Below are 27832 nucleotides of genomic sequence, written 5' to 3' on the forward strand. Positions count from 1 at the left end.
GTTTATAACTCTTACAGGTGAGCACTAATTGGCTGTGTTGGGTGGTGGAGGGTTGACGACACGGACGTGATGTGACCCAAAAACCGAATCTGTTTTCCAAATTGTCCAACTTGAAGCGCCTTTATCAGTCAAACGAGGTCCGTGTTCGTCGATAGCGGGGTCGACTCATCCTGGTGACGGAACCAGCCATGGAATGGAGTTTCCCTGCGAGGATTCTCGTGATTCCGAACGAACAGGGGGAGAGGGGTCGCCCCCCCCCCCCCCCCTTGTGGCCCTTCCCAACGCTGGACATCCCCCCTAGCACATTCGCAAACACGAGTGCGGCCACGATGGAAATATAGTGCCTTTTATTTGCACAAATTGTAGAAACAGAGAGTTTAACTCAAACAATGTTCCCAAATACAACGCAAAAAAATGCGACGTACAGCAGGAAAAAAAAACCACGTAAGGAATACAAGGTGAAAATATAATCGAGAATAAAAATGGTAATAGAGCAAAACATTGAATACAACATTCAGAAAATGTTTAAATCAACCAGTGTGTGATTGCTCGTGTCATAAGTGGAAATTACAATTAAGAATTATTATTTTTTGCAGTGCCACGCAATGTTTAAATTTAATTAAAAATTGGCTCAATATCGGCGAACTGACTTCTGCCCAAATTAAATAACCTAAAATGAATGTGCAATTACTCGGTTATGTTTGCGTTTAAAATAGCCTTAGTGGCACCGAACGGTACTGACTTGCGATAGCATAAGGTGACATTTTAGGCAATGTTTTTCAATATTTCAAAGACAAACACGTGTATATACGAATAATACCGGCAAAATAAAATATTTTAACAAATAAGCTGGGCAGGAAAAAAATCCATTACCTTAAACTTTTAATTCTCAAAAAAAATCATTTTATGTTAATTATACACGTAATGGACTGCAGCATTAAACATATTAGCGCAAAAAATATAATTAAAAACATTAGCGCACACATTAATAGTACTTTCTATGTATTTTATCCGTTGTAAATTTTGGGCCCGACAACCCAGGCCACACTAAAATGTGCTGAAAGCGCGCGCTGCCGCGTGCCCACGATGCGTCTGTGACGCGTGGGATGAGAAACACCAAAGTGGCTTCATATTAGATATGACGGTCCACTCGTAAAAACAACATTGACAAAAATAGCATTTTCGCCTTAAGTGCTTAACATCGGGGCCGCGGAATCTGCATTTGCAGTGCATTAAGAGACACACAAACTTGCACGCAACATTCCATACACATGACGAATACTATCAAAAGATTTAAAATAAACACGGCTCATTGTTTTGACAATTTGATATCTGCCGCTGAAATTAATTTATATATTTTTTTAAAAGGGTTATTTCCAGTGATGTATCCAGTTGCATGATTCAATTGAGCTTCAATGGGCCAATGATTTAGGTTTTGATACGGCTCGTGATCATATCCTTAACAAAACACCCACTGAACAAAAATGATTGACTTTAGTTTCTCAAATGGATACCGATGCAACATCTACAAATGTGTTTATTATTAGAGCAACGCACATGATACTTTGTATTGTCTTCAAAAGTTCGACAATGTTAAGCCAATGCATTATTTTTTTTTATCAAACATGGTAATACAAAAAATGTTTACACAGTTGTCAAAAAGCTAATGTTCAGATATGAAATCCTTAAGTGTTTTAAGTGCCACGCTCTTGTTTTCGAATGTTTCCTGCATTGAGACTTAACCGGGCAATTGCAAAATGATGTAGCCTGACAAGACAAAGCAACGACTGATCTTGAAACTTTGTATTCTACATGGTCACCTCATCAATGTCCCGACTATTTGATCTCCGAAAGCACACGTTCTTGCTGCTCAAATTATTTGCTCAGTGCACATCATTTAATCTTCCGTAGAAAAGTGCTTTCCTGCGAGTGACTTTTGTAACTGTGAAAGAACGTGGCAGCCACTCGCTGCTCGGTCCGGGAAGTGTTGTGGGGGTTCTACAGACTCCGAATTGTCGTGTCTGTAGTTCCCTCCATGATGCAGCTTTCTCCATTATCCAGTTAACAGACAAGATGTGTAACAAAAATGAGATAATGTTGCTATGAAGCTTGTGTGATCCTGAACTAAACATTCGGCGTTGTAACTACCGTCAGTCCACGGTCCTGATGATCATCCATGCTACGAAGAACTGACAATGCAGCAAGTTAAATGGGTGACTGCTTCTGTAGAAGCTTTGGCTCTACTGACAAGACAGCGCCAAAGCAATTGGGGTCCGCGAGATCAAATGGTGCATGAAAGAGGTAAAAGTGCAGCCCCGCAATAGCAAGCTCGGCAGTTCTGATGGAAGGGTCTCCACTCGACGGAACTCTAAGAGAACCACCCCTGGAGAGGGTGTTTTGGCCTACTCTTCCACGCCGGACAGATGTCTTGGTGCATAGCTCTTATTTTTATTATTATGTGACCCAACAGGCAAGTGCTACATTTTTCTTATTCTAAAAGAAACACCATTAAACATGATGTGCAAACATAAGAGATGTTGTCTGGTGCAGTGATGATCAAATTGTAATGCCAGGAAAATGCACGCTTAGGTTCTTGAAGCTAAACCAACTTTGAGGAATTCGATTTTTATCGTTTTGCATTTTAATCACCAATTATATCCCAATTTTTCACGCTATCGAAGTCATGGCCAGCACAGCTACCTGGCATGTCGGAGGACATCTGTGGGAGGTGAAACTGGAACTCCTGTGCTTCTGGAGTTACCTTCAGTCGTCTCCAATCATGTTGAGAATATTTCATTTAAAGTGGCCCATAGCCAGTTGTGTAAGAGGATATTGAGAATTAAAAATAATACGAATAGCTCAAATAAAACATCAATTAAATGCCAATTTTTCTCTGATGCCCTTACTCCAATTATAAAATGTTTACTGGACACAACACCGGAACAACCCTCAGTGATACCAACACGCAGGCATTTCAAATTGCAAAAGTTTGGTGCCCTGGTTACCAGGATTATGTTTTGTTGCGTAAATATACACTCATGTGTGTTATGGCGTGGATGGAAGAGGCGGGAGAGACCAATATCCCTCCGCCGTTATTAATAAAGTAATCATTGGGGCCTGCACAATCAGGCCGTTATAAAGGAGCCACATCGCTCGATATGCCAGCCCTTTGAAAGGAAACTAAAAGAACGCTTTACCATTTGTTAAGGTGTGCAAAGTGCAGCACATGCCATAAGAGGCCCGGCATTAAAATGGGCCAATACAGTTAGCTTACAAATTACACGCGTCATGCGAATTAGGAAGATACCGAACCTCAATGGCAAACACCGATTGCCATCATCATCATCATCAATCGCTTTTTGTGTTCACGATGGTAAAACTTGTATGCAAAAAAAAAGAAAAGAAAAAACAGTTTGAAAACAAATTATAGTTTTACATTTTGTTTGAATACGTCACTAAAACAACACACATTGTCCATGTTCAGAGCTGCGACCTTTTAACACTGACCCTCTCAGCGTCTGGGGTGCATGCTGTATGAAGGGGAGGGTACATTTCGCAAAAGTGGCTTAAATGCAAAACGGCAATTCTCACGTTGCTTCGCAAAGCGAGGATACACTCATCGTTTAGATCGTCACAGATCACCCCAACTTTGAAAGTGTTCTCTTGCGGCGCCACCAAGCCTCCCAGTGCCGGAAGAGACCCGGGAGAGACGCCTGGATCGTAACAAAAAACACATTTCCTAAAACCGGGCAGTGCTTGCAAGCTGTATTGTTTTTGTACACATTTAAACAAGCTTATGAAAATAACATTATGACCTGCAGTGTGGTAGGGAGGCATACGTTGCATTCCAGGAGACAATGGTGTACACTGTTTTATTAACTTCTAATTTCTCACACGAAGTGTTGACTAAACACTGCTTGCCACAAGGATTAGCAACATGACTTGCCCATTGTCTGTCAACCCCATTGCGAAAATACCAACTTTAAACCGTTGGATTAACTTGATATTCCAAATATAGATTTGTGTAAACGATAAATGCCCTTTGTGTACATGAGGACATTTGCATCGTGTCCCACAACAATTTTTCAGTAGGCCCCTGGCTTGTGATGTTTGGCCAATTCCCTGCCTGCAGAAGAGAACCTAAACCCAGGGGGAGGTCAACTCACAACGTGAGACGGATAGGTTAGCTACCAACTTGCTGCACTGTCCCATGGAGAAGCACGTTGTCGCCCTACAGATTGGTGTCTTGCGCGCGTGAGTGGTTCAGTGGTTACGTGGCTCCCCCTAGCCCTGTCCTCACGGTTGGAAGATTGCATCGGGCGTACAAACCACGTCCAGTAGGAAAAACACGCAGAGGACAGCGCGTCTATCCCGAGTGCCACTCACGCCTCTCCGCCGCTCCAGTGTGAAACATTCAAACAAAACAAAAAACAACAACAACATAAATCCACCGCGAGAGCGTCATCAACAGCTGCCCACCTTCCAGTGTCATTGCAAAACATTGTGGTTAAAACAAAGCATTCGAGTTGTACACACGAGTTGACAGTTGTTTAACAAACGCGTGTCAAGGGCTGTGTAAATGAAATACTCAGGCACTGCGCGATTTATACATCTTTGATCTTGTCCTTTGGTGAATACAGCTGTCGGTTGGATTTTTTTCCTTTTTTTTTGTTTCGTATTTAGTTTTTTTCTTCTTCTTTTATTTAAGACACTTGCAAAGATATTGTTCACAGCGCACTTGCGGATAATATTATTGTATTGCTTTGACCGTGCACATAACACGTGCCAGGGGGGGTTAGGGGTCAGGCGCTAGATTCAACACAAGCAGGACACACGCTCCACTCAGCATGACGCCGCGTCTGAGCCAATTTACAACGTAAAACCCAGTTTAGCTTGCTCACGCGAAGCACGCATTCGTGGCGTACCGAGGGATATTCTCACAAAGGCAGGAGTGGTGGCATCCGCCTCGAAGGCAGCGGCTCTGATGGACCACGCAGACCTCTTAGAGCCCTCAAACCAGCATGGTCGTGAAGCGACGAGGAGATGGCAGTACAGCAAGTGGATTCAGGAACACTTCTGGCGTGCGTGTCGTCTCTTGCCACTCCTTTTCCTCCACGTTAAAAAACACACTCCACTAAAACGAAATCGGCCGAACAACCCAATGAAATATGCATGTCTCTTTTGAAAAAAGCATATCGAGATTCGGTGAGGGTTATCTGCATAAATGATACCACTGGATTACAAGCCTCGATACACTTTTATTTTTTTAAACAGCGTCCTGTTTGAAAAAAATTTGGCCAATTAGTTTTTTGAGTATGGTTTGTGCATGGGTGGAAACTGCAGTGGTCAGAGAAGTTCATACGGAGTGTGAAGAACACACAACTCTGCTTTAGAGATGGTCTGTCAGACACCCACTTGCTGTACTGTCTCACACCAGAGGTCGCAAACGGGTTTTGATTCCTTACCCGTACCCGGCCGCACCAGGGTCGCAAATGGGTACCCGTACCCGGCCGGGTACGGGTACCCGTTCCCTACCCGTACCCGTACCCTACCCGAAATGAGTGACAAACGGTTACTCACCAGTGACTCACGGGTCGCAAACGGGTAGCCGTACCTGGCCGGGTACGGGTAGCCGGGTATCGGGTAGGGTACGGGTATCGGGTACCCGGTTGCGACCTCTGTCTCACACAGACATCACCGTGCTCTCCCCTTCAGTTGGACATCTCGTACAATTCCACGTTTCTATGATCCACGGACATTGCCTCAAAGGTTGCTGGACAATAAGCATGCATCACCCAGCAATAGCAGTTACCATTCAATTATATAATGTTAAAGTAACATGTTTGTATTAATTGCATTTGGGAAATGCATAAAGTTAAACGCTTACTTCTGTCCTATCAGATTTAACATCCTGACTTGAGATACATCTTAAAACAAATAAAACGTGAGACGTTTTATTTGCCAATTAAAGTGGCCAAAACACACTTAGGCCAAGCTGTACTTTTATCTCTAAATTTGGCTGAATTATTTTTTCTTTCATAAGTTGGTGCGATCAAAGGTTCATAAATAATAAGCAATAAACCTGGGTTTTACATTTTGGAAGATACGGTAATTGTATAATCTTCCAAATTAGAGTTTTTTTGGGGTTAGATCGGGTAAATATATAAAAGTGTCGTTAAAACCCACCATCAACCGGCACAGCCAACTAGTAAGGGTTGTCACGTGAACTTTTTACGACACGTTTATATATTTACGCGATCTAACCGAAAAAAAACCTCTATTATGGATGATATTGGTCGCGAAAGCCCGTGTTAAATTGTATAAACTGTTGAAGCTTCTGCGCGTTGCGTTACGATTTTTTCACATCACAGCTTTTGGAAAACGCTGCCAAAACGCACAAATGAACGGACAGTCAAAACTACTTTGAGAAGAAGATATTAAAATAAAATAAAAACAATCACACTGACCTCATGTTATGAACACATATAAGCACCATGTTAAAGTACTCATCATACAATACAGTAAAGCGCACTGATGTTACTGGTAAGCATTTTGGAAAGAAAAAAAAACTATATACGTTTGCAAAAGTTCAATATCCCGTTCTCAAAACCTCTTTGGACTGCCCGTCCCTGCGACAAGGAATTTGCGAGCGGTTTGAACGTGCGACCTGGTTGAGCGTGAACCCAGGGGTAAGCGGTACGGAGGAGCGATAGCCCCCCACAAACCACTGGCGCTGTTGGGGTGCATCACCGGGGAAGCGGGGGGGGGGGGGGCATCATGCGTGAGCGAGCGTGGATCGCGCGAGACTTACACTGCGAGCTTTCTTCTTTTTAACAAAGCAACAGCGCTGTAAACCTCAAACCGTACATTAGCGAGGGATCCATTATACCCGTATAGTTTTTGCATATTAGATTAGCTCGCTGACCAAGGCACAAAGAGTACTGACGCAAGACGACAATTCGACGAGCCGCTGTTAAGAATCGCCGGCTTGTTATGTTTACTCGTGTTGAACGTCAATACAATTTGCGTTACTTCCCAGCGTTAAGTATTAAGGCGCCAAAAACAATTTCTGTCGCAAAAAAGAAAAAACCGACCGTTTGCAATGGAAAATAAAGAAAGAGTTCTTCTTCTTCTTCACGAGGCGATGTGAGACCGTCACTGCATAATGATGATGGTCGCGATGGTTTGCCAAAGAGATACACACACACGCACAGCCCACAATTCACAGTGGTGTCTCTCTATCCTCTTTTTACTTTGCTCTTGTCAAATCGCATAGAAGCATTAAGCTAAGGCCACAAAAGATAAGCTACATTTACTGACAAAGGTCTTTTCAACTGAATATATTAGACCTGAATATACAGTTTAAGGAGGCTCAATATAAAGCTGCCTTGGTGCGTGTCAGATTTGAACATTAAGCATAACAACAGTAATAACGGTGAGACAAACACGCTAAGTTTGATTTTTTTGTAAATAAAAAAAAATTCTTTTACAAGACAAAGTTGCTCTTTTTAAAAAGCAAAATAACAAAAAACAAAAAAAATCCACACCGCTTGGCGATGCAGAGCTTTGAAGAACTGAATGAGTTGTGAATGAATTCGTGACTTTATTAACGGGCTACGGAAGAATGATGACTCATCGCTCTCAGAAGTGCTTTTCAAGGTCACGCCACGTGCCGTTTCGGCATTTGATGTCAGACGTTTCGCTCCGCGTGCTAGCAGCCTCTTCAGGGACCGAATCGGCGAACGTCGTGCCCATTGACGCGTGCGGACCAACCCAAAACACACATCGGAGAGCTATAGAGCACAACCGCGAAAACCTTACTCATTATTGCTGTTGGCTTGAAGGCACATTTTACACATCTGTCACAGTAAAGGCTCATTGGGATTAGCAGGCGTTTTGGCCAAACGTTGTACGAGGCAAAAAAAAAGAAATGCTATAATAAGTCCTTTATCTACCCAGGAAAGGCTTGCCGAGTCTCAAGACTCCCTTTCACGAGGATTAAGAAATGTTTGGCCAATTTCTTTCATTGGCAGTTTTGCGAATGGGAGAGACTAACGTGCCCAGGAAATAATACACCGCAATCGCAGTCGAGGGAAACGATCATTAACATTCATGCTGATAGGGCCAATTTGCGCAGACTTCAGGGTTCTATTCACGTTAAAACTGGCCGCTTATTTCACTTCGGAGTTAACAAAGCATTTCTGTCTGCTGTAAAGCAGGTGTTAAAGATTCTGTGGTTTCTGATATTCATACAGTCATTGCGCGGTAGAAATTATTGTTACCGTCGTCCAAATTATTGAAACTTAATAGCTTTCTCAAATGAAAAACTATTAGGTAACGATGCCAATTAAAATTATGTTTTACGCTCACAATGCATGCGTTGAATCGTGCATGTGATGATCAATTGTTTGTGATTCATGTATGCCACTCGTTTTTATAGAACTATAGAATCTACAGGCACCACAATGGCGAGCTAAAGAAAAACCACCCCATTTGTGAATGGAATCGTGACCCCAAATCTTGACAAGTCATCAAACTGTAGTGTGGAATGGGCAGAATTGTTCCGTCCATATTAATCACGAGATTTCCTCCCCAGATTTCCCTTTGCAGGTCCCAATGGACACAATGCATCTCAAAGAGCTTCCAGCTGGTTAGATAAAGGACGAACGATTTGCATTGAACCGAATTTTTGTTACATCACTGCCAGGTTGCCAGGCAAAACGTGTGAGCGAATTACAGAAGGAGATTTTTAAAAAAGTAAAAGGGAAAGCCTGGCCACAGAACACTGCCACAAACAACAACCGCCAAAAGTCAATCGGGATTTAAACTCTCGGACACATTTTGACGATGACAATTCCGCTAACCACAGCGCAAGGCCTCTTTGTTCAGAGCAGACGGGCAGCTCCACGGAGGTGGGCACAGGGGTTGAACCGGGTTCACGTCGGGGTCACGGTCAGGGCGTGCAACCTAACTGCACGGTGATTCCATGTGCAGCAACCCGACGTAGACTGGAAATAGTTACAAACTCTTTCACGATCGCACTTTCGCTCTTGAGAGATGTGGAGATTGAAATAGGTCACCCACTCGTTATTGTGGGTGACGAACTTCATCCCAATGTGTTCCATAATTAATGGTTAGCATTATCAGATAGAGTTACAAGTGATTATGTTAAAAACATTAGGATTTAATTTGCAGTTATGATAAAGGGTTAAAGGGTATTCGTATTTCAATGCACACTGGGCAATACTCATCTCTGTTGATTTAAATGAATTCGAGGTGGAAATTCCACATTCTGATGCCGAGGACCAGTCTATCCATGATACAACCACTGTTAACAAACCGACAAATTCGTGTTCGTTCCCATCAACCCCCGTAGGGATGATGGGCTTCAGTTGACCCACTCCTGACATGCAAACTCGCATCCTTCCAGTTGTGACTTGAGCCCTCAGCCAAGAGCTTCAGCTGCTCAATCAATCCTGGGTATCGAGTAAGATGAAAACTATATGTCCACGTGAGAGGTTTCTTTTGGACATGGGAGCAAGGCATCGGTACTCACACGCTCGGTCTCATTTTCGATTCATGCCTGAGCCGTACATTTGTTACTTTTACTAAATTCTCCAAAGCGAATTCAACTGATTCATAGCGGCACCTAACACCCTTGTTCCACTGGAACATCCGAGCTGAGCCACCGCAGGGCCTTCACGGTATGTGTGGTTTTTCCAAACTGCGGAAGCCTGGCCTCACGAGACATCTGAATCTGGCTTGGGGCCAAGCGGCGCCGGGAGACGGGGCTAACATCGCGTTCATTGCGCGTGACGTCAGCGGCACGGCTCGACTTCTGCAGTGGAAAAACAACGTGGTTCAACATGGCCAGGGGTCAGCCACCAAAGAAACAAGAAGAGCCATTCTTTTAGAATTTCAAGAGCCGCACTGGAGTCCTTACAAGAGGCACCGCGCGCGGCTTCAGAGCTGCAAGTCGCCGACCCCTGAGCATGGCCGCCGGGTGGACAATGGGGTAAAAAATTGTTCAGTTTCAAGATGGGATCAGTTTACGTCGGGTTGTCAACGGTCCGCAATCGCCAGCAACCTCAAAGTAAGAACGCACTTTTGAATCTGCGAATCCCTGCAAAATCAGCACACGTGAACCCCGATTTTCAGAGCCCGGTTTACGCGTGCACACGTGTGCATACTACGGTTGTAAATGTGCGCACATACGGCACGTGTGTGCGCGCGCAGTCATGCGCTGCGTGATTACAGTATTAGGGGGCAGGGAAAGCCATTTGAGATCGGGATGTGGGAAGAGCTTCACAGAAACTGATGTTTGCCTCAGTCTCAAGTGCAGGTGTCTCCCACCTCAAACAAGCAACGGGGTGGTCTTCTGTTAATGGTGAAAATTCCACCTTCCCATGGAGAGGACCAGTATGTCCACAGAATGGCCATGGGTCGTGGAGGTTGCTTAACCGTACTTCACCACGCTGCGGCTTGGTGAACATTAAGAGCACAGAGAGTGGAGCATGGTACATTAAAAAGCAGTGGATTTTGTTGCACTGCCCTCTGCTGTCAACATACACCCACAATGCAATATGGTACGAATTGTATTGACCCCAGAAGGCCAATGGGCCGAACCGAAACCTGACCGGTATTTAAATTCTCAACCTTCTCATTTTAAGTGAAGTGCTCTGACCCAGCCGGATGTTGTCTTCACTTTGGATGTCTCACATTTGCATATTGTTCATATAAGTGTAGAAGAGTAGGCCAAATACCCTCTAGAGGGACTCCCTAGACTTCCCACGAGTGGACACCGCCGATTAGCACGGTTTGGTTACGTACGGCGCGAAAGAAGTTCAACACACGTACACACATTAACCCACACTCAGTCGTTGCAGCTTTTCAACATCCCGTTCTCAAAACTTTTCGATAAGTGGTACGTTCCTGCACTGCGGGTGCTCAGTGTTTTTACGAGTGGACCGGACCATTTTTTGCAAATGGGGGGGGGAGGGGGGGGGTATTTTTACGTAGATAAAAGCACTTGGAAGCAGCCAACAAAACAGCCAGAGTCCCATTCGCCCCACTGGCACCACTAATCTCTCTCTCTCTCTTACCATCACGCCAACACTGGGAGCGTGTCGCCCCATTAACGACAAAACACTGACTTAATTAAGCTGCGAGTCACACCAGAACCTGCGACAATCCACTACTCCCATCCATAGCTGCAATGTTTTCCCATCCATAACATATGCATTAGAAATTAGTGCATTTAGGTTCAATCATATGCAGGGCAACAGAATTAAACCGTGAAAAAGTTGTAATTTTTACCCATTACACTTTTCTTTTTTAAATTTCCACAACATGTAAACAGACCTGTTGCTAAATATAGTTAAAAAAAAAGAGTTATACTGTGTATATATATTTTTTTTGTTTAAAACTTTCAGATCATCCTTAATAAGTGCTATTGTTATACTGCTTGTAGTGTATTCTTGTGCACAATTATGTACTGCCCCGTGAAAATGACACGCACACTACGCACCGTATATACATACACGTTCTATAGCATGGTGTTACAATGGTCTGAGCGCATAGTGTTTTACATTAGAGGGAAGAATTCACAATTTTATATTTCTGTTTGAAAATCAATTCACCGATATTTAGCTCCATGTCCATGACATTTGTTTTATATCATAAATAAACCTCCGTTTTAGAGTCCAGGGGCTTTTGGACTGTTGAACACTTTTGGCGCTAAAAAATTATTACTTTTTTCGCGCTACTTACAAATATATAGTTTTCATTTTTAACCTGCTACTTTTTCTGCCACCTATGAACAGGCCACATTTCAATGTATACCATTCGCTTGTTGTTATGTTATCACGAGTATTTTTATGAACCTTTTTTCACGAATGATAATAACCATAACAAAACGCTAAACCTCATTGCACTTGTCTCCGAAGATCATTTCTATGAAACTGCTGCCACTATAATTATGAGAAGGTCGCTATAGTGCCGTTGCGTCGGAGGCAACAATTTCGTGTATAATTTTTAGCGGAGCCAAGGTCACAAACACGGATCACATTATCAACGAGCGAGATAGCCAATCAGCAGCAGCAGCGGCGAAGATTCAGCCAATCGGCACGTGACAGCCCCAAGCAAGAGGGCAGCAAAAACTGAAGCCGAGCTAGCTGGAACCAACCAACCAGAAACGAAAAACAACGGACCAATCGCGTAGTAAAAGCACGCGGCAGTCGACCAATCAAATACGAGTAAATGTGTTCATCCAATCAGCAACTGGTCATTACATCGACCGTTTATAGATCCTTTGAATATTAGCAGTATATTCTGCCAACAGACTTGATTTGCGGCTGCGTATTTTCGCAATCGGGCTGATGCACAAATCGCAAACGAAGATTGAAAATTTAGAAATATTTGAATTCCAGAGTGCTCGAGTCTCAAAGGCAAATTTTGCGGAGCTGTCTTGTTATTCGGATATCGAAGCAAAGTATCTTTGTTTGTGTGTAAGAAAAGTCCAGAGTGCCGAGAGAGAAAAGCCTCGCAAATGAGACAAACACTTGCACTCTGCAGAGACAGCCCATTGCGAACACGCCTGCGTACTGCCTACGACAGAATATTGCCCAGAAATGGGGTGTATCTCGTGTATATAACCACGGCTCTCGCTATAATCGGAGAATCAAGACTCCCATGCTTACGCGACCCATCAACTTGACCCGATTCACTGAATTGCATGCGTGAAGAGTCTGTATATTCTCAGAGGAATTCTGACGTAGTACAGTATTACATTTTGTAATGCTCCGCAGCGAGTTAGAGTAAATAATTTAGTCGGCTAACGTGTTTTTTTGCGAATCTTTTTTGTTAAAACTCTACCTTTAACACCTGCTACCTGTACGCCACGTTGACAACTCATGCTAATAAAAGGCTCTCATGCTCGTTCGTACAAGTGTGAGTGCTGCGAGATATAAAAAGGCTCAAGAGAATAATGATAGTAATTGGACAATTCTGACAATTGTTGAGCTTTTACCATTTCCTAGGTGCATGCAAGTGTGGACACTTGTTAAGTGCAATGGAAAGCACTAGGTGTTTCGTGCGTTTGTATATGTGTGTGCGCGCGTGCGTGAACGTGTGTGCGAATGCGGAACAAAAAAATAACACAATTTGATCTAATTTCTGGTCATTCAAAATAAAATCGATTTAAAAAAAAAATTCCCACCGTAAATCCTAAGGTAATTCTACAAACTCGCACTTATACGTATAGTAAAAAAGAAAATTCAACAAACCAGACCTCTCTGTCACTACCACCACCTTTGTCTCTCCTTCATCCTCTTGTCGAATCTGCCAGCTCTGCAGAACGATGCCTCCCCCCCCCCCCACGACTGCCCGTGGAGACATTGAGAGGCCGTTCTTTCACTCACTTGGTGGGGGGGGGCGAGGGAGGGGGTGGTCAGCAAATTCTCTCGCGAAACACTGGCTGCCACCAACAACCCATTGTGGGCACACTCTCGGGACAATCTTGACGATCTGTACGACACCCAAACCTCCGTTACAGAGCTCGGTCGATCTCAGTTCTTATTTGATGGTCAGTTCTCCATTCCAACGCTCCGACTGGAAGAACGTTACATTTAAAATAACAAGAATAAAATTTTCAAATGAAAAAAAAAAACTACGCCCAGCTTTTACGTTTACCGCTTTTGCGAGTCGAACGCAAAGTCTGGGGTGAGTGGCGACTTGCAGTTGCGTGACTTCGTAACAGGAAAATGATGAAGGCTTCAACCTAAATACCAGGACTGCTGCAGCGGGAGAGGGAGGACGAGATAAACATTGACAAAACATTACTCCAAACATTTACACGTCGTCGTCGTCGTCGTCGCAATTTATTATGAGCCATTCAAGCCTTCAGCCAAGAAGGCCTGAGATGGAGTGAGGGCAAGTTCACCCCATATGTTTCATTGCTGGTTATGAGCTAGAGATGTTCTCCTATAGTGGAGAGCTGTTTCCATGGGACAACCATACAACAACACTGGACTTACAATCCCAAGATTCCATTTGCCGGCACGGTCGTTGAAACAATGAATCACGTCCCTAAAATCCTCTCCGTGCCTCTGTCCACTCAGAGGTGTAAAAGGGCACCCATTTGTCTGTCCACGCAGCAATATAATTGGTTATCTCAGTTTCAGTTTCATTTATTAGGATTTATCCTGTGAGCCATTCGGCTTTTGATTTGGGTTCAACCGCAACAAACAATACAATTACAAGATACACCTAAAATTCATTGTACACAAATCTAAACATCACATACGTAAACAATAACATTTCTACAGAAAAAGCACCACCCGTCCATGCTGCGTACAAAAAGTGCAAAAAATTCCATTTCGATGTTTTATCTCAATAACAATCATATTACAATACAGATCAAAATTTTAAGTATAAATCTATACTAAATAAAAAAATCGGGCCAAACCAAGCCCCTTACTTATTAAAACAATGCTATATAAACAACGTAACAGTTTTCCCAACAAATGTGATTAAAAGTTTACAATAGCGACACACACAACACACATCACTAAACCCAGCATCCTTCGCTAGCTGCATAAGTCAATCCATAACAGCCGGATTAACAATAGTAGCAGCGCACTATAATCAAAATACATAATAAGTTCATACGTCGGTCATCTATAGCTATGTTTTTTTATTTCAGGCCACAGGATAGCAGTGGCAGCTATGGTTGTACGACTCCTCCAGAGCATTTTTGAGTGATCGTCTATTTATACTCAGTGGTATATCCGCACCTCCGATTAGCACGATTGGTTACGTACGGTGCGAAAGAAGTAAAAAAAGAAGTTCAACGTACACACACCGTCTATAAGGCTGGCCGCGTGTGGTGGGGTAAAGTGTGGGTACTCCCCCACTCTCTTCCAAGACGTCTGACTATGGAGTAGTAGACCAAATACCCTCGAGAGGGGCTCGAGAGCTTGTTCTAGTGGAAGCCTTTCTGCCAGAAGTGGCATGCACCTTTACCCGCTTGGGACGTTTGACCACCTCCGTTTAGAAATGTCGTTCCGCTCGCGCGAGTAAAGTGTATTGCTCGGAGAAGCCCCGCAAATCTGAGAGGACGCTCTGCTCCATGAGGCTACCTCGGGAAGATAATGACAAAAGCATTTGAACATTTAGCCAAAAAGGTCGGAAAAAACTATCGTGACACATTCTGGGGTTTCGAATTCACTTTTTATTTAAAATAGTATAGGTTATTTTAAAAAACCTCATTCTACTTACTCACAGGGTATACAAATGTCTATACATTGAGTGTAAACATCCATTTTATTTAAAGTAGAATTATTTTGGCAACTATTTAACACAACACCAGTGCCCTCAAATAATATGGATGGATATAATTGATATGCTATGAAGGATCATTGCCCGAAACGTCGCCTATTATAAATAAATATTTAATTTTAAGTATTTTTATTGACGAATGTGTTGGGTTTTGTTGTTGTAATTTGTGTACCGCTGCCAATCCAGCAGCAGAATCACCAGATTCTGCGTTACCCAATTTTAATTATTCGCAACTCTAAGCCAATTATGGTGCCATGTGGCATGAAATAGACCAAAGAAAACGTGTTCGACTCACAATCTAACTGGTTTCAGGCGTGACACCACAAATATAAATGCGACACGACAGCCACCAGAGGGCATCGCGGTTCTTAAAATTCCTCAAGCAAACATCAGAGATGCAAATAAAGTGGGTCAATGGTTGCTTTTCGCCTAGTGGCCAACTCAAGGGAAACCGCCCCCCTATGCCACCCACAACCACAACCACACTCGCAGCCTTCTAAAAAAGAGACGAGGATCAGTTTAGGGTTAATTTTGGCCACAGGTAAGTCCCACCGGGCAATAAATTATCATTTTCGTTGCGAGGCCCTGGTAACCTGGTTACACCTGATAAAAGCGGGCTGCAGCAAAGAAAAAAACCATGTAACTAAGTGAAGTTTCCCATGGCATGGCAGTGCATCAACATGATACGACTTGCACAAAAATAACAAAAGCTAAGAGAAGAACTGATTTCTATAGATTGAAAAGTGATTTCTCCTCGATTGAAAACTACCTTCTTTAGAACTGCTTTTGTGTTTAGTTTGTTGTCCTTCCAACGCACCTCCGATTAGCACGGTTGGCTACGTACGGTGCAAAAGAAGTTCAACATACATACAACGCATCATGTAATTTTTTTTCTTTCCATAAGAGGGTTTTTTTTGTGTTGGATCGCGTAAATATAAATGTGTCGTTAAATCCGCTACCACCCGACACAGCCAATTAGTAAGGTTTGTCAAGTAAACAAAACGTGCCAATTCGTTACTAGTTCAGCAAACGTTTAAACAATTCGCGTGGTGATTACAACCAGCTTCATCAGGGGATTGGCCAGTTTATCTTACCAATTGGTGGCAGGTTTTACGATACATTTATTTGTACGCAATCTAACCCCCCGAAAAAGGCCTTTACTATGATTAACATTGGTCGCGAAAGCCGACTACTTACGCGTTAACCCGATTCGTTTTCTCTTCAATTAAAATCAAGTCTCCAAAAATCTCGCTCGGTCAGCGACTACTCTTGTCTGCGGTCTTGCGTGCCTCCACCCTCTGCAGCATTACCCCCCCCTCACTCCCCCCACCCTCACTCCCCCACTCTCCCCACCCTCACTCCCCCCACCCTCACTCCCCCACTCTCCCCACCCTCACTCCCCCCACCCTCACTCCCCCACTCCCCCTACCCTCACACTCCCCCCACCCTCACTCCCGCTACCCCCACCCTCACTCTCCCCACCCTCACTCCCCCCATCCTCACTCCCCCACCCTCACTCTCCCCCCCACCCTCACTCTCCCCCACTCCCCCCACCCTCACTCCCCCACTCCCCCTACCCTCACACTCCCCCCACCCTCACTCCCGCTACCTCCACCCTCACTCTCCCCACCCTCACTCCCCCCATCCTCACTCCCCCACCCTCACTCTCCCCCCCACTCTCACTCTCCCCCACTCCCCCCACCCTCACTCCCCCACTCCCCCTTCCCTCACTCCCCCCACCCTCACTCCCGCTACCCCCACCCTTACTCCCCCACCCTCACTCCCCCCACCCTCACTCCCCCACCCTCACTCTCCCCCCCCCTTCACTCTCCCCACCCTCACTCCCCCACTCCCCCACCCTCACCCTCCCCACCCTCACTCCCGCCACCACCAACCGGCGCTCTCTCCGTCCGCGGAGGGGCGATTGCTCGGGTCTGTGCTGAGCCAGAGGCCCCACCCACTCACCCACCCCCACGCAAGTTCAAGTTCAAGGGGTGATGACATCACGTCTGGTTGCCCGTGGCAACGAGACGGCAGGGACGTGACTGCCGCGAGCCCCGCCCCCCGCCTCGCGCCAAAACGCCCGCGAGGCCCCTCCCCCCTCCCCTCAAGCAGTAGCAGTCAACGTTAAGTTTGCGAAAGTTTGTACTTCGTGAGGGGCAGATTTGGATGATGTTAAACATTTATACAACCGAATTGGTTTTTATTAAAAATTGCGCTTAAAGATGCCTATAAGTGGTGTTTAGAGTTTTGATGTCCTTTCCCGCAACTCAGATTGACTACGTACGGTGCGAAAGAAGTTCACCATACATAAGTTATTGCGCCTGTTTAAATACACGAACAAAAACATTGGCTGAAGATACAAGTTTAGTCAGTGAAATGTTGTTTTGCGGTTATTACAACATTCTTTCGTTTCAAATACATTCTACCTCAACGAATGTACTGTAACTTACTTGGAAGGGGGTTGGAAAGACGACACAATGACAGAGAAGACACGCATTACAGCAAATTAGAATGTTGTAGACAATAAGGGGGGGGGGGTAGCTAAATAGTCGCATCAAACTAACTAAATAATGAATGTATGGAGGGCTCTGGGAGAGAGGAGAAAGCCCTCGGTGACAGCGGGTGATGCATGGCCGAGAGGCGCGCTCACTCCCCCCTTGTGCCGCGTTATTGATGGTGGTGGTGGCGCCTACCAACTCGGCCAACGGTGTGGGGGGGTTGGTTGGGGGGAGGGAATCATCCCCCCACTGGTTGCCCCCCCCCCACTGGTTGCCCCCCCCCCCACTGGTTGCCCCCCCCATTGGTTGCCCCCGCCACTGGTTGCCCCCCCCCACTGGTTGCCCCCCCACTGGTTGCCCCCCCCCCCCACTGGTTGCCCCCCCACTGGTTGCCCCCCCCACTGGTTGCCCCCCCCCCCACTGGTTGCCCCCCCACTGGTTGCCCCCCCACTGGTTGCCCCCCCCCACTGGTTGCCCCCCCCACTGGTTGCCCCCCCCACTGGTTGCCCCCCCCACTGGTTGCCCCCCCACTGGTTGCCCCCCCCCATTGGTTGCCCCCCCCCACTGGTTGTCCCCCCACTGGTTGCCCCCCCTCCACTGGTTGCCCCCCCACTGGTTGCCCCCCCCCACTGGTTGGCACCCCCCCCCCCCCCACTGGTTGCCCCCCCCGTGTGTGCGTGGATGTGGATCATCCGAATCGCAGCCCCCACGAAACCCGCCCATCAAAGTTTTTGTTTGACACTTGACACCAAGTTCCACGTAGAAAAAACTCCCTGAGCTACTCACGACGAGGAATAACCCCGCCGTAAATGTTTCGTACATTAAGCAACGCGGCGTATTTACAGGGAACGCTGCTAATACTGTACATTAATAGTATCAGCGCTTGAGTAATTCCCACCCCCATCCAAGTCGACAATGGTACGGTCTCTGAAAGTTGTTTGATTTTTTTTGTCAAGGGGCAGTCCACAAGCCTCGCCTGTTGGGGTGCAGTGCAGGCAGCAGCTGTGGATAGCAACACAACAACGACTTTGCTGTTGCTTCTTGTTGTGTTAAATATACAATAGAGACAATTAATAAACGCACGGGCGGTTTGGTTTCATCTCCAAAGGGAAATTGCATTTCATCCACTGCTCAACGAGATCATTCTTCCAGATCATTCCTTCCACGCAAGTGGCTTCATCGAATGCTTCTATGAAGAAGGGTCCTTGCACGAAACGTCGCCAGTTATATATTTGTTGTTGAGACGTGGGCAAAATTTGCCCCCCGGTTTTGTTTTTCACGTCGATGATTGCCACCAGACATTGTGGCATTGCCAGCCAGCCTCCTGCTCGCGAGCAGTGTCACGTGATGAGGTCAAAGTGTCTCCCTGCCCAAACTGACAGCTCACGTGGTACTCGCATCTGCTCGGTGTTTGGAAACTCCACATTCCCATGGCTAAATTTTGATTTAAAGCTTTCGTGACTGCAGGGATTCATATTCTTGATTCTTTCGGTAAAGTCACGTAGAAGGGAAATAAGAAAAAATTATTGCTGTGGATTTAACACCTGACGATGATTGCTTGTGTTGCAGTCGAAACGTGAGAATTTGTATTGTTTTATATTTATATTATTTTATTATTTCCCTTCTACGTGACTTTACCGAAAGAACCAAGAATATGATTCCCATGGACGTTAACGTCCCACAAAGCAATATTCATTTCAACATTTGAACTCGAAAACGTCAGATGTTAAAGTTACGCCGGTTAATCCTCCTGGCTGTACCTTCCAAGTGATTATCCCAAATGCCCCTGTGTTTTAGTGCTGTACAAGCGAAGATGAAGTACGGTTAACCACAAGCTTATTTCCCTCCCTTTCTGTGCATTCAGCAATCGAGTGTCAACACGGGCTACTCAGAGGCAAGCCTGAAGCATAAACAGCATCCTTAAGATGCAGCTGAAATTCCCGAGGCTCAAAATGACCAAAAGTCAGTCAGCTTGGATGGCTGCCTTGATTTGATCAGACTATCGTTATTTATTTACATCAACAATATGTGCAGCACAAGGACAAAGATCCCCCGTATAGCATTAACAGACTGTTGGGGCAAGTGCTGTTTGTGAGCACCTATGAAGGCCAAAACGGTACACGAGGGGGTAGGTGGCCAGCACCACGTCCGGCCGCCTTTGTCTCCCCAGTGGCGATGTATACACATCGCACCAGGTACTCATTTGAGGCTGAGTCGACCTAGGGGAGGCCCAGGACCGGTTCAGATAATCGTCACCGGTGTTGGCCGTGAGCGGGTATCGAACTCGGATCGCCAGGCTCCTAGCGCGGCATGCTAACCGCTGCACTACCATGTGCAGCACACACGTACACGCACACATTGTGTAATGTAGGACTCAAATACGACACATGCAAAGATCCATTTAGCCTGGATAGACAGCAAGTGCTGTTAGCGAGCAACGATTAAATCCAGCGTAGTGATGGGGTCACAACCAGTTACTAGTCTATCAAGCTGGCGGTCATGGCTACACATACCACACATTTCGGGCTTAGTAAACCTTGGGGAAACCCAGAAAAGGTTCAGATATCAGATGTCAGTGTAATGCATGCATCATGGCCAGGTATAAAATCAAGGATCGCAATATCTTAGCAGAGTAATAAGCCACAGACAGAGCTGCTAATACAGCAAGTTTAGAAGGGTTATTTGTGTATGGATGCAAACTTAACACTTATTAAATCAACTGTGACTTTTCCCGCAACGTTATCCCGATTGTGCTGTCGGTGTTGGTGTCATGTCACGAGTCGAAGGTACCACGCGCAACTCTTGCAGAGCAGTGGAAACTTTAAACCTAACAAAAACACAGCCATTACATAACTGTGACCTTACAGCCTTCGTGAGAAATTCAAGTCACCCTTATCTTCATCGACTTACATAAGACTCTCAACTGACTTTCAGACATATATAGCAGAAGATATATCAGGTGATTATGCACTCGCTTACAAACACATACCTGCACACACGAGCAAAGATAAATATCCCCCATATAGCCTTAACAGACTGTTGGGGCAAGTGCTCTTAGCAAGCACCGATGAAGGCCTGCACTGCACACGAGGGGGTGGGTGGCCAGTACCTTGCATGACCACCTTCACCTCCATAATAGCGATCTTTACACATTGCACCACCAGGTAGTCATTTGAGGCTCAGTCGACCTAACAGAGGCCCAGGACCCTTCCAGATAATCGTCACTGGAGTTGGCCGTTAGCAGGAATCTAACTCATGTCTCTAGGCTTGTAGCGCAGTGCACTAATCGCTGCCACACCACTGCTTAAAAACAAAGACAGACCCTCCCCGTATAGCCTTAGGCTGTTGAGGCAAGCGCTGTTAGCAAGCACCTATGAAGGCCGACACGGCACATGAGGGGGTGGGGTGGCCAGCACCACGCCCGGCCGCCTATGGCTCCCTTAATGGCGATGTTTACACATTGCACCAGGTGCTCATTTGAGGCTGAGTCGACCTAGGGGAGGCCCAGGACCGGTTCCGATATTCGTCACCGATGTTGGCCATGAGCGGAAATCGAACTCGGGCCGCCAGGTTCGTAGCGCTGTGCTAACCGCTACACTGCCGCTCGAAAACACGAGACACACGGACACATGGACGCACGTGCAAGCACAGACGCATTGTCGCCTGATGAATGTACCTGCGTTTGCGGCTGCAGATTGATGTACGTTGGTTCACGGCCTGTCCCCAGGTTGACGAAGGAGCGACTTGAAGGAGGACTACCCGGGTCCCTGGAACCTGCAGCGTGAACACATCATCGTCGTTAGTAACATCTCCGCCATCATGCAATCTACGGTCATCCTCGCAGCGACTTTTGGCTAACCATCGAACAAAGAGGGTCACTGCATCGTGCGCCTTCAGACGCGCTTCTGCGGCCGTCTGGAACGCTCTTCCGATATTAAGAAGCCACTGGAGCTATGCCCTTTTAAGTCTAAGTTGAAAACTCGTTTCTTCAGAACAGCTTTTTGTGTTTACCTGTCCTTCCCCCGCACGTTCGATTAGCACGGCTGGCTATGTATGGTGTGAAAGAAGTTCAACATATATAAAACGCAATCACCACTAACATTGGTAACACCAGTATTAAAAATATCAAGGTCGCTATCATTAAAGAGTATCGCAATCCTAAAAAACACAGCAATGTGACTATCATTAGTATTATCATCCTTATCAGAATTTTCATCCTTAAAAAACATGAACATAACCACCACCGGAATCACCCTGAACAATTAAAAAAGCTAAATAACTCAGTGAACTCAAGACAGCACTGAGCAGTGCTTATCTGCATTGGTGGTTTTAAGCCAGTGGCTGAAATTCCACATTCGTATATGGCCGGAGGTGTGGGGGGGACGGTTGAGTGGTGGCACAGTGGTTCACGTACTTCACCATGTACCCATGCCACCCGAGTTAAATTCCAGACTATGGTCATTTCCACGAACTTTAGCTCCCTCTCTTTACCAACCAGCTCTGACCAGGATGGTGAAGTATGGTAGAACCCCCCTGATGCGGGGAGGCCTTCATCTAGCAGTGGATTAAAAAAGAGCCGAACATTATTATTTGTTATAACCCAGGACCAGTGTCTCTGTGGGACAACACTCTGCTGACTTATCACCACGTGGCACCGATTTTTTTTTATTGACTATCGATTGTCCAGCCTAGACAGATGGGCCGAGCGTGCCGCAGGCAGGACTTGAACACGTACCCTTCCCCACCGCACCCCAAGCGATCTATCGACAGCAAAACCCAGCCAGATAACATATTCGTTTTCAATAATTAATAAGAATAATGACCATCAATTAAAAATAACATCATCAACCTCACACCCTCGTGATTAATATTTTCACCATCAGTAAGAATACGGAATTGCTTTGCATGATGGGAGTCACGCCCACTTGAATGGGTAACACTTAGGGCTGACACAACCCCGTTATTTGGCCGAACCATTTGTTTGTCTGAAAAAAGCCACAGTCCAATATCTTTTTTCAGGCGGCGTTTTCCATTTATATGTTTATCCCATTACTTTGTAAGGAGGGCTTTGCATGCGGGAGCATACGACGGTAACCCAGAATACACCCACGCACATGACGCAGTAACGCTAAGCTCTACATCGACTGGTCACGAACCGACTTAGCGAACTGACATCTCCAGGCCACCTCACGGCCCAGTAGGTCCCGAATGTCTCCATGGCGAATTTGCACGACCCGCAAACTCCACCTCCCAAGTGTTGACTTACAGACATGTGCCGTCATGCCCAGAAATACAAATTGCTACCTTCATTCATTGAGCAAAGAGGAAAACGCGACCCAAGAAAAATTAATCTAGTATCTTGCAAATACATACCTAGGCTGTGTACCCCCCCCCCAACCATCCTGTTACGTACATAAGCTGCGTGCACCGTGCTGTCTGAAAACACTGAAGCTTTATGAACGAGACAAATAGATTTTCCCAGCCAATATTATTTGGATTCTTTTCCGACTTCCTGAATCTTGTCCTGAAGATGCTTGACGCAGTTGCATGCAAAACATATCAAATGGCTAAATTCGATTGTGAGAATTGTTCTTCTAATATAACCGAGCTGAAACAATAATGAATAGCACGTCAAATACACACACGTGAGACAATTTAATTTGTTTGGCTGCGTCAGGTAGTGGGATGGTCTTGTGACATACATTTTGGCAGATAATTACATGGCCAAAGCAACAAAAAAAATCAAGTTTTTTACACGTGGAGAGACATATATGAGGGAGACATGTTGTCTGCTTATCTACTATTTTAGGGTAGTTTTAATTAGCAGCTAAACAATGTATATTGTCAAATATCATTTCATTTGCCTAAAAGTAGGCGCTTCACCGATGGCAGATTATTCTTTTGCTCATCCATCGCACGTGTTCTGTGACTGACATCAAGGTGGCTCCAACGAAGCCATGTCACCTCTCACAGCCACGTGACTGGAGAGTGTGTGTCTGGTCACGTGCTACTTGTGACTGCCTGCCTGCGATTGGCCACCAAAAAAGCGTTGAACGTGGCGGTTGGAGCAGGTCGGACCTAAGAAGACTCCCCCCTCCCCCGCTTTTGAAACGCGGTGGGGAAAAAAACGCGAAGTGTTTTAGGTGGACGCCGTGTGTGCTTCTGTGTGGCCGCAGCAGCAGCTGTTACTAATATTCTCTAAGCCCTGTATGGAACGATTTTCACAAGATGAGTACTGTTTAGCATAACTCGATTCGTGAGGAAAAAAAAGAATTGGAATAAAAAACAGCGTAAAAATATATTGCTGATATCATAAAAGCAATGGTTTGCATGATAGCAGCAAACAGGAGGTTAATGATTGGTAATACACAATGCTATCCCTTCGGGTGAGAGATTGAACCATAACTCATGAGGGAGATATAATCTTATTAAAAAATAAAAACCGAGTGGATAGAATTTTAACAGATTTCTCTCACAAAACAAAAACGCTTATTGCCCAGGAAATGAGACTGGCTCGCGGAGGAGGAGTTTCCAGATCTCACGCTGCCATCTTTCTTCCGTTCAAACATCCAATTCAACATTTTAGAAACATGCATTTAGATCATTGAGATTATTTTGCTGCGATACATTTCCAACGTGATAAGCCACTTCGTTGCGCGAACATTTGTGGCCAGAGCACTTCTGAAAAATAAGCGAATAGCCAAGTGGGTTCTACCTGGTAAGATAAAAATAGCTTAGTTTTACTTGTATATTTTTTAAAGTGGTTTGTTAACCTTTCCTATAATCTGCCCTCGTGTTTTTGTACTGCTTGTTGTTGTAACGTTCTGACTCCGTGCCCCTACTGGACATCTGCGAAAAAGAGCTTCATAGCTCTTCGGATTCCTGCTGCAGTCTCAATAACGATTCTGATTATGAAATCCCTGCCTGCCGATGTCCCCAGCTCACCCGAGGGAGATGTTGGCGACCCGAGGCCAGTCTCTCCGTGCCCCTGATGCGTCGACCGAGCCGGGCTTTGTGCTGCCCCATCTTCTCCCTCACCGCCACCACCGCCGCCGCCGCCACCGCCGCCGCCACCCCCTCCTCCTCCGCCGACTCCGGGGGGCCCAGATATATTGAGGGGCACGGGCCGGGGCATGGCTCCTGCCGGTGGGGGCATTGGTGGCAGCAGGGCAGAGTGGGGGGGCAGGTAGCCATGGTGACCGGCCCCTCCCCCCGTGGGGCTGTGCCCATGGGGAGAGCCCGGGGAAACGCGGCCTAGCCCTTGCAGCTCCAGACCTCCGCTCGCCTGAAAGATAAACAGAAGCCATTTTGCAGTTCTGCTGTCTGGTTTTGTGTGTACATCTATATGCAAATTAGGTCGGTCGCCATTATGTAACCAAGTGAAAGCCCACCGAGATTTATTACTCCTTTTTAAAGAGAGACATGGGAAAGCATTGTAGGGTGGAGGGGCAGTTACGAACACCAATTTGGCCGTTGGCAATGTTAAAAGTTGTACGTATGTGGGAAATGTCCGTAAGTGTGCAGACAACAGGCAGGGAGGTATGTAGGTTGGCAAACAGGCAGGTAGGTATTTAGTTAAGCAGGTCAGAAGGCAGGTAAACAGACAGGTAGGCCAGCTCAGGTAGGTATGTATGTGGACAGGTTGAGCGTTTGTCCCTTAAGCCAAACGAGGGCGCATCTCAACACGCGTGGGCACGCGCACTCCCCCCCAGCCGGCGGCTACGTACGGCGCCGTAGGGGCCTTGCCCCATGAGCTGCCCGCTCGCCTCCGCGCAGATCATCTGCCCGAAGTCCTTGAGGATGTCGTGCGTGGGGTGCGGGGCGTGGGAGCCGCCGCCGCCACCGCCGTGCGGGGAGTAGCGGATAGCCGGGTGCGAGAAGTAGGGCGGCCCCGGCGGTACAGGTGGGAGGGCGCTCATCTGCTGCTGCATGGGAGCCGGCGGCGCCAGGTGGAGGGGCTGGGAGTGCTGCCTGCCAGCTGTCGGGAGGGGGGAGGGAGGCACGGACGAGAGGACGCGTGCTTGCGTAAGAGACTGTGTGTGTGTGCGCGGAAGATACGGTGTATGTGTAAGAGACGGTGTGTGTGTAAGAGACAGCGTGTGTATGTGTGTGTGCGGGGTGTGTGTGCGGGGTGTGTGTGTGCGTGTGTTTGCAGGGCGTGTGTGTGTCAGAGACGGCCTGTGGGTGTAAGAGAAACGATGTGTGTGTGTAAGAGACGGCGTGTGTGTAAGAGACAGCGTGTGTATGTGTGTGTGCGGGGTGTGTGTGTGCGTGTGTTTGCGGGGCGTGTGTGTGTCAGAGATGGCCTGTGTAAGAGACGACGTGTGTGTGTGTGTGTGTAAGAGACAGCGTGTGTGTGTGTGTCAAAGGCAGCGTGTGTGAGTGTGTGTCAAAGGCAGCATGTGTGCGTGTGTATAAGAGACGATGTGTGTGTGTAAGAGACGGTGCGTGTGTGTGTGTAAGAGACAGTGTGTGTATGTATGTAAGAGACAGCGTGTGCGTGTGTGTAAGAGACAGCGTGTATGTGTGTGTGTGCGGCGGAGAAGCGGCGCTCATGACGACGAGAGGACCACAGGGCGGGTCAGACAAAGCGAGCCGGTGCGGTGGTGAATGGGGGTGCTACGCCCGCCAGCAGTCACCACACGTCTTGCGTGTCCAGAATAAACGCCTCCTTCGAAACCCAAATAACGCACCTCCTCTCGCTTTGACAATCTTCCTCGAAGACACGGGCGGTGTAACCACCAACCGCATCATAACATCGACAGGCCGATACGCACGTCTCCTTCGTGAATGTAAGGGCAGGCTACGGTGCGATTGTGGCTATGCACACCAAACTGTGGACCATTTAGGAAACCCAAAGAGACACAGAGGTACGCAGAAATGCAGAGAGGCATTCAAGACAGGCCACATTTCGTGGGATTGTGGCCAGGCAAGCCAAAGCATGGGCCCTACAGTAAACCACTGTCATCCATGCTCCTTTAACGGAGGAATAGCAACACGACGCAAGCCGTATTGTGACCAGCAGGCTTCAACATTGGCATTTAGCCCCTGAATAAATGTGCCTATATGCAAGGACAGAATCCGACGTACAGGAGGAAACCAGAGAACCGAAAGATAAAAGCCACAGATAAATAAGGACTGCAATAAAAATGATTTGACAGGTCAGCTAGCTTGGGTGCTGCCTCGTATCCCTGTGGGTAACAGTCTCGTGCTGCACATGATAATCTCACTCGTGATATTTTGGGAATTGACCCTACGCGATCGGCTATGAATTGCTTATTTCAACTTTTAAAAACGTATTTATCAAGGACAGCCACCATGAGTCATATTACTCTTTTTCAGGAGGGGTTGTTATTTATTTATTTTACCAGGTAAAGCACACTGAGCTACTGTGTAGCCCTTTTCAGAAGCGACCTGGCCACAAACTATAGCTCAAGTTGCTTATCACGTGGAAACGTATAGCAGCCAAATACTCGGAACGCACATTTATTAGTGCTTAGCGCTTATACAAGTCCCAGGAACCTGAATCATTACCTCTTATTTTATTGATGAATGTGTTGAGTCACTGCCAAAGTAACAGCGGCGGCGGCAGCGCTACCAAATATTTGCCAGACTAAATTGATGACTTGTGGTGACGGTAATGGACACGCTGGGACTTCAGGAGACGGAGCAACAGACTGAACCGAGGCTCACCGCGAGGTGCGGTGATGACGGGCCTGTGATGCTGGGTGAAGAGCGACGGCTGCTGAGGCGAGGTGGGGCTGAACGTGCATTTCTCTGCTTTCTTCATGCTTGGGGAGCCCATTTCTGCAGCCACACACGTGTCATGATTATTACCACGTACGAAGATCCCCCCTGCACCTGCAAAGGCCGACACGGCATGGGTGGGTTCCCCACACCATGCCCAGCCGTCTTTGTCTCCCCAGTGCTGATGTTCACACACCACACCAGGAACTCATTCGAGTAGTTTCAATATTCAGCATTGATGTTTGCCG

General features: G+C 46.4%; 1 protein-coding gene across 1 annotated transcript in view; it reads right to left on the reverse strand.

Moving 5' to 3' along the window:
* Window positions 1–332: 332 nt before the first annotated feature.
* Window positions 333–27832, reverse strand: part of LOC144947692 (nuclear factor 1 A-type-like) — a 101902-nt gene continuing 74402 nt past the window's right edge. Inside the window, exons 8-12 of the mRNA XM_078876990.1 lie at window positions 27531–27644; window positions 25565–25815; window positions 24783–25122; window positions 21514–21611; window positions 333–13793 (exon numbers count right to left, since the gene is read on the reverse strand). Of these exons, the coding sequence (XP_078733116.1) occupies window positions 13773–13793; window positions 21514–21611; window positions 24783–25122; window positions 25565–25815; window positions 27531–27644 (824 nt within the window). The 3' untranslated portion in view covers window positions 333–13772. The remainder of the gene's footprint in view (window positions 13794–21513; window positions 21612–24782; window positions 25123–25564; window positions 25816–27530; window positions 27645–27832) is intronic.

This window comes from Lampetra fluviatilis, chromosome 46 (assembly GCF_964198595.1).
Source record: "Lampetra fluviatilis chromosome 46, kcLamFluv1.1, whole genome shotgun sequence".
NCBI classification, from domain to species: domain Eukaryota; kingdom Metazoa; phylum Chordata; class Hyperoartia; order Petromyzontiformes; family Petromyzontidae; genus Lampetra; species Lampetra fluviatilis.